Source organism: Oncorhynchus mykiss, chromosome 15 (genome assembly GCF_013265735.2).
Source record: "Oncorhynchus mykiss isolate Arlee chromosome 15, USDA_OmykA_1.1, whole genome shotgun sequence".
In the NCBI taxonomy this organism is placed as follows: Eukaryota; Metazoa; Chordata; class Actinopteri; order Salmoniformes; family Salmonidae; genus Oncorhynchus; species Oncorhynchus mykiss.
Genome location: NC_048579.1, coordinates 53,437,580 through 53,445,079, shown reverse-complemented (window position 1 = coordinate 53,445,079; position 7,500 = coordinate 53,437,580). Strand labels below are relative to the sequence as shown.

Genomic DNA, 7,500 nt, shown 5'->3' with positions numbered 1-7,500 from the left:
AAAGAGAGAGAGAGGTAGAGAGAGTGGAGAGAGGGAGAGAGAGAGAGAGAGAGAAAGGGAGAGAGAGAGAGAGGGGGAGAGAGAGAGAGAGAGAGAGAGAGAGAGAGGGGGAGAGATAGAAAGGGAAAGGGAGAGAGATAGAGGGAGAGGGAGGAAGAGAGAGGAAGAGAGAGGGAGAGAGAGAGAGAAAGGGAGAGGGAGAGAGAGAGAGAGAGAGAGAGAGAGAGAGAGAGAGAGAGAGAGAGAGAGAGAGGGAGAGAGGGAGAGAAAGGGAGAGGGATAGAGAGAGAGAGAGGGAGAGAGAGAGAGGGAGAGAGAGAAAGGGAGAGGGAGAGAGAGAGAGAGAGAGAAAGGGAGAGAGAGAGAGGGAGAGAGAGAGAGATAGAGAGAGAGAGAGAGAGAGAGATAGAAAGGGAGAGAGAGAGAGAGAGGGAGAGAGAGAGAGGGAGAGGGAGAGAGAGAGGGAGAGAGAGAGAGAGAAAGGAAGAGGGAGCAGGAGAGAGAGGGAGAGGGAGAGAGAGAGGGAGAGAGGGAGAGAGAGAGAGCAAGAAAGGGAGAGATCAGGGATGAACTTTAAACCTTTAAATCTATCTCTTTCCATCTAAGGCTGTCATTCTATCAGCTCTATTGTTGGTGGTAGTGAAGATCTGAGGAAAGGAGGTTGTATTGTGATCAAATAAGAACGCAAAGGAAAAATAGCAGCTTTGAAATCTGTATGGATTTATACTTCTTTCTCTCACTGTCTGAGACTGAGTTGGAGGTGGGACAGTGTGTGTTGGAACTGCAACGTCCTGACACTATGATGCTATCTATTTGAGATCTTCCTACTCTCCTATCTGTGCTGGTATTGATCAGTAAAGACATTTCCCACAGACATCCCAGACTAGTCTATACAGACTATCAGCACTGAAATAATGTTTCCAACGCTAACTATCCTGTAGCCACCTTGTCAGCATTGTTAAGTGTCAATGCATGCACATGCCCTGGTAACACCCTCCCTCCCTCCCTCCCTCCCTCCCTCCCTCCCTCCCTCCCTCCCTCCCTCCCTCCCTCCCTCCCTCCCTCCCTCCCATGTACAGTGCAGTAATTTGACACCTGATCCGCTCCGTTGACCCTCTTTACACCTCTCCAGCACTGTTGTTCACACATTCTTCTCCTCCTCCTCATCCCTTCATTCCTCCCCTCTTCATACCTCTTTAGCACTGCTGTTCGCGGACTCCTCTCCTCCTCTCCCTCATCCCTTATCCTCTCACCGCCCCTCTTCATACTGCTCTAGCACGGTGGTTCGCTCACTCTTCTCCTATTCTCCTCTCCTCTCTTTCTCCTTTCCCGTCATTCCCTCACCCCTCTAAGTACCTGTCTCATACCTTGATTTCTTCATTTCAAATCCCTCCATCTCTCTACTAATATAATACCTCTCTCTCTCTCTTTCTCTATCCCTACCCCCATACTTGCTCCCCTGCCATATAGTGTGTGTTAGAATGAGACTACAGAGTAGTTATTGTATGGATGTAACCGTCACAGTGAGTCCTTGTCCCAGTCTTATCTCTGTCGGACTATAGAGACCAGGGAGGTATAGGGGTCATGACCTGGACTAAATGAGTTCCACATAGATCTCTACTGTCTCCTCTCCTCACAGCTGCCAATAAGAGGCCAGTGCAGGTGTGTGTGTGTGAATTGAACATGAGTATATATGAGAGTACATATGCTGCTGTGTGCCTTTGTTCAAGTGGTGTGTCCCTTTACAGGACTTGCTGTGTGTTTTAGTGTGTGGTTGTGTGTGTTTTACTGTGTGGTTGTGTGTGTGTGTTTTTACTGTGTGTGTGTGTGTGTGTTTGTGTGTGTGTGTATTTTACTGTATGGTTGTGTGTGTGTGTGTGTATTTTACTGTGTGGTTGTGTGTGTGTTTTACTGTGTGGTTGTGTGTGTGTTTTAGTGTGTGGTTGTGTGTGTTTTACTGTGTGGTTGTGTGTGTGTGTTTTTACTGTGTGTGTGTGTGTGTGTTTGTGTGTGTGTGTATTTTACTGTATGGTTGTGTGTGTGTGTGTGTATTTTACTGTGTGGTTGTGTGTGTGTTTTACTGTGTGGTTGTGTGTGTGTTTTAGTGTGTGGTTGTGTGTGTGTTTTACTGTGTGGTTGTGTGTGTGTTTTAGTGTGTGGTTGTGTGTGTGTGTGTGTTTTACTGTGTGGTTGTGTGTGTGTGTTTTACTGTGTGGTTGTGTGTGTGTTTTAGTGTGTGGTTGTGTGTGTGTTTTACTGTGTGGTTGTGTGTGTGTTTTACTGTGTGGTTGTGTGTGTGTGTGTGTGTTTTACTGTGTGGTTGGGTGTGTGTGTTTTACTGTGTGGTTGTGTGTGTGTTTTTGTGTGCGGTTGTGTGTGTGTGTGTGTGTGTGTTTTACTGTGTGGTTGTGTGTGTGTTTTACTGTGTGGTTGTGTGTGTGTTTTAGTGTGTGGTTGTGTGTGTGTTTTACTGTGTGGTTGTGTATGTGTGTTTTTCATGTGTGGTTGTGTGTGTGTATTTTAGTGTGTGGTAGTGTGTGTGTGTGGTTGTGTATGTGTGTTTTAGTGTGTGGTTGTGTATGTGTGTTTTAGTGTGTGGTTGTGTGTGTGTATTTTAGTGTGTGATTGTGTGTGTGTGTGTGTGTGTGTGGTTGTGTATGTGTGTTTTAGTGTGTGGTTGTGTGTGTGTGTTTTAGTGTGTGGTTGTGTGTGTGTGTGTGTGTGTGTGTATCTCCCCTCCACCAGCCCCAGTGTATTGTTTTGGAGGCCACGTTGTCGTTCCCTCATCTCTAGTGGTTGTGACACGGGGGCAGGTAATTGTTATGTTAGTCTCAGAGCTCAGAGCCAACCGCTTGTAAAACATACACGCACGCACGCACACACACACACACACACACACACACACACACACACACACACACACACACACACACACACACACACACACAGCCGCTTGTAAAATACCACAACACACACACTCCCAGAGGAAATATACCACATTCAGACGTTTGTGTTTGGGTTAGCTTCACTAAATCATTTCTTTGTAACAGACTTAATCTGTTTTTTTCTCTTTCTGAGGGGATTTAAAGAAGGCTGCTAGCTAGCACCAGCAAGCGATGTTGATAGATGGCGTTTTTTTAATGTTGTTGTTCTGTTTAAATCCAATTGACTTGCGACAAAGCCCTTCAAATCGGGGAGATTTTCTCAATCTGAACACAACAGAACATATGGAACCAAGATCTCACTGAGATAAAATCACTGAGGACATGCAGGGACAAGATCTAACTCCCCCTCCTGAACACACACACACACACACACATGCACACGCACACACACACACACACACACACGCACGCACGCACGCACGCACGCACGCACGCACGCACGCACGCACGCACGCACGCACGCACGCACACACACACACACACACACACACACACACACACACACACACACACACACACACACACACACACACACAATGAAGCCTTACTGACAACAGCGGCTACCTTTGATGACAGAATTACTTAGCTCAGCCTAGTTCGATATCAGCACTGAATCTGGTGCACTGACTGTGTAAGTCAGACAGGTGCAAATGTATTTAACAGGCAAAGCTTAACCGATATAACCCAGCCTGGTGTGTGCGCAGGTGTGTGAGCACAGGTTAAGCGAGAAAGCTGTCCTCTTCTGGTAATATGCGTGCAAATACGCAGCTTGCTTGGTGTAGCTGTGTTTCACTAATTGAGTGTGAGTGTTCAGCAGTGTGTCTGTGTGTGTGTGTGTCACCTCCCCTGCCTTTACAGTGATAATGCGTTGCCGGGCAACCTGGGTCAGAGTGTGCTCTGTGTCCACAGATCTCCTGGGGTTAATGTATTTCAGACAGGCAGCAGAGAGGACGCCCGCCCAGGCTCTTAACCCCTGAGAGAAGGGTCCTGAGGCAGTCGCGGATCTGTGGCTAAGATCTCCGCGCTGCATATTTAGTATGAGTCCTAAATGGCACCCTATTCCCTATTTAATGCACCACTAGACCAGAGTAGTTCACTATGTAGGGGATAGGGTGCCATTTTGGACTCACCCTAAGATCTGTTCCGGGGTCAGGATTAACTGACGATAGCCCACTTATTCTAAATATGCAGAGCGGCGAGAGGGAAGGAGAGAGACAGAGGGAGACAGCGAGTGCTAAAGATGGGCTCATCCCTCCATCCTCTCAGAGTGGAGGAACAGATGTCTTTTGGTTTTTTTATCACTCTTTTTTTCTCCTCCAGATTCATCAGATGGAGGGAACAAGTGGGCTACTCTCTCAGATAAACGAGGGGAGAAGAGGCGGGAGGGAGAAGAAAAGATGAGGGAAATAGTGGGTAATTGTGTGTGTTGGGGAATGTGTGTGTGTGTGTGTGTGTGTGTGTGTGTGTGTGGGTGTCCTAACCTGTAAGCACCACCAGGCTGGGTTGTTGTAGTTGGAGTCTACTCCAAACTGTTCAATAGTCCTGTCGATCCCCACTTCAGACCCTCTCCGTCCCTACCAATCACACACACAGTATTCAACATATTCAAAATATTACAGAGCCAGAGTGACAATAGTACAGACTTTGCTCTGTTTTTGGTCTTTTTAACTGAATAGTTGGGGTTTCTATGGCTCCAGTCTTATGAGAGTGAACAATCAGTAGCACTTTAGTGATTCTATTCTCTGCTCAAGGTCTCTCCTCCAGAACAAAAGAGCATCACTATGGTAACCTAACACTGTCATCAAACAGAAAACAGAACCACCAGCTTAGTCAGGTAGCAGTGGTTCTCAAACCTCTCCTCGGAGACCCCCAGCCGTTCCGTGTATTTCAACTATTCCAGAGCACACCTGATTGAACTCGTCAACTAATTATCAAGCCCTTCACTAGGCGAATCAGCTGAGCTAATTCCCAGTTCACACGTCTGAGGGTCTCCGAGGGGAGGTTTGAGAACCACTGAATTAGGGCGATATCCTTGGAAAGAAAACACAACAACAATCTCACAATAGAAAAGGTTTACTCAACATATTAAGGCATTTGGAGGAAATTGAAATATTGGTGAACATTTGAATGGAAATAAAATCATCAGCATGGTGCTGGTCTCACCTGGAGCTGTAGTTGACCGAGGCCTGGCGTTGCCGCGGCAGCAGCTGCTGCCATGGTAGTAGGTACCAGCTGGAGAGGGTAAGGGTCACCTGGACAGAGGAAAAGAAAGAATACACGTCAGCTATCTCTCCTTCCTCTCTTCCTTCACTTCCTCCTTCCTTTTCCTGTCCAGTGCCTCCCTACAATGTATGTGTTGGACAGACTGTGCCCCTCTCCCCCTTCCTTTCCCCTCTCTCTCTTTTTCTCTCTCTCTCCTCTGTCCTCACCCTCTCAACACCTTCACACTCCTCTATATACACTCCCACAGCCCTTACTCCATAACATGGCCTTACCTCCCCTCTACCTCCTTTTCTCGTTCTACACCGAGACAGCTTTGACACTCCCGTGTGAGACCTCTCTCCTTTCACTTCCTCCCTGTTCTCTATTTAGGTCAAATAATCCCCCATCCCATCTCTCTCTCTCCCCCTCTACCTGCAGCCCAGATAGACCCTTTACTCTTCTCTCCCCTTGTTCTCCATTCTATCCCTCCATCTGCCTCACCTCCCTCCCTCCCTCCCCCTCCATCTCTCCCTCTCCACGTCCATCCCTCCGTCTGAGCTCCCTCCCTCCCTCCCTCCCTCCCTCCCTCCCTCCCTCCCTCCCTCCCTCCCTCCCTCCCTCCCTCCCTCCCTCCCTCCCTCCCTCCCTTTCTCCGGTCCATTCTAAAGCCCTCCTTTGTCCTGTGTCTGGTGCGTCCTAATGAAAGGCTGATTGTGTGGCCTCTCTCTAATACCTCCTGACAAAGACTCTGAAGGTGTTCAAAGATAAAGACGCCCTGGACGTAATTAAGCCAGCGAGGGCGACGTCACCACTGCAGCGCTCTTTCTATTCTCTCTGTCTCTGTTCTCACCGTCTGCACCCTCTTTCTGCAATCGCCCGTTGTTTATGCACCCCCTCTCTATGCTTGTTCTTGTATCTCTCTCTCTCTCTCTCTCTCTCTCTCCCTCTCTCTCTCTCTGTCTTCCTGCCTCTCTGCCCCCCCCCCCCCCCCCTCTCAGTAGGCCATGTCGGCAGTAAGTGAAGTCTGATGAATCAGGGATGGAGAGAATTGGAAATAAAAGAGAAGGGAGCAGGTTATTAGCACCCAGGTGCAGATAGATAGGCCTGTGTAATTACTATGGGAGGGAAAGGTCAGGGCTGGGGGCAGAAAGGAGGGATGGGAGAAGACAGGGAGGAGGGGTGGAGGGAGAAAATGGGGGAGGAGGGATGGAGGGAGAAGACAGAAGGGAGGAGGGATAGAGGGTGAAGATAGGAGGGAGGAGGGATAGAGGGAGAAAATAGGAGGGAGGAGGGATAGAGGGAGAAGATAGGAGAGAGGAGGGATAGAGGGAGAAGACAGGGAGAGGAGGGATAGAGGGAGAAGACAGGGAGAGGAGGGATAGAGGGAGAAGACAGGGAGAGGAGGGATAGAGGGAGAAGACAGGGAGAGGAGGGATAAAGGGAGAAGACAGGGAGAGGAGGGATAGAGGGAGAAGACAGAGGGGAGGAGGGATAGAGGGAGAAGACAGGGAGAGTAGGGATAGAGGGAGAAGACAGAGGGGAGGAGGGATAGAGGGAGAAGATAGGAGGGAGGAGGGATAGAGGGAGAAGATAGGAAGGAGGAGGGATAGACGGAGAAGATAGGAGGGAGGAGAGATAGAGGGAGAAGACAGGGAGAGGAGGGATAGAGGGAGAAGACAGGGAGAGGAGGGATAGAGGGAGAAGACAGGGAGAAGAGGGATAGAGGGAGAAGATAGGAGGGAGGAGGGATAGAGGGAGAAGACAGGGAGTGGAGGGATAGAGGGAGAAGACAGGGAGAGGAGGGATAGAGGGAGAAGACAGGGAGAGGAGGGATAGAGGGAGAAGACAAGGAGAGGAGGGATAGAGGGAGAACATGAGGAACAAAAGATGACCGGTGTTCTTATTCCTCCCAGACAGGTGTATGATAGTGTGTGTTATTTGTGTAAAACAGAACATCAGAGAGTGAGAGATACTCGTGTTATGATAAATGGATGTATTTATTTCATTAAAGGATGTATCTAATAAAATGAATGCCATGGTGGTGGAATATTACTGTCACTAGGCATAGACAGTCAGATATAAACAGTGATGCTACTACATCACACTGTTCTCAGGGTATGACCCTGCATATCTGACCGGGTCCCAGAGTAACTTCTTCACAAAGCTATATCAGGACAATACACTGGGTCTCTCCGATCTGGCCATGGCACTAGTGTATGTGTGTGTGTGTGTGTGTGTGTGTGTGTGTGTGTGTGTGTGTGTGTGTGTGTGTGTGTGTGTGTGTGTGTGTGTGTGTGTGTGTGTGTGTGTGTGTGTGTGTGTGTGTGTGTGTGTGTGTGTGTGTGTGTGTGTG

General features: G+C 48.6%; 1 protein-coding gene across 1 annotated transcript in view; it reads right to left on the bottom strand.

The window, feature by feature from the left end:
• sox5 (SRY-box transcription factor 5) overlaps positions 1-7,500 on the bottom strand; it is a gene marked incomplete in the record, with an annotated part of 119,016 nt that overhangs the window by 26,684 nt on the left and 84,832 nt on the right. The window contains 1 exon segment of the mRNA NM_001164068.1: positions 5,109-5,195. Within this exon segment, the coding sequence (NP_001157540.1) occupies positions 5,109-5,195 (87 nt within the window).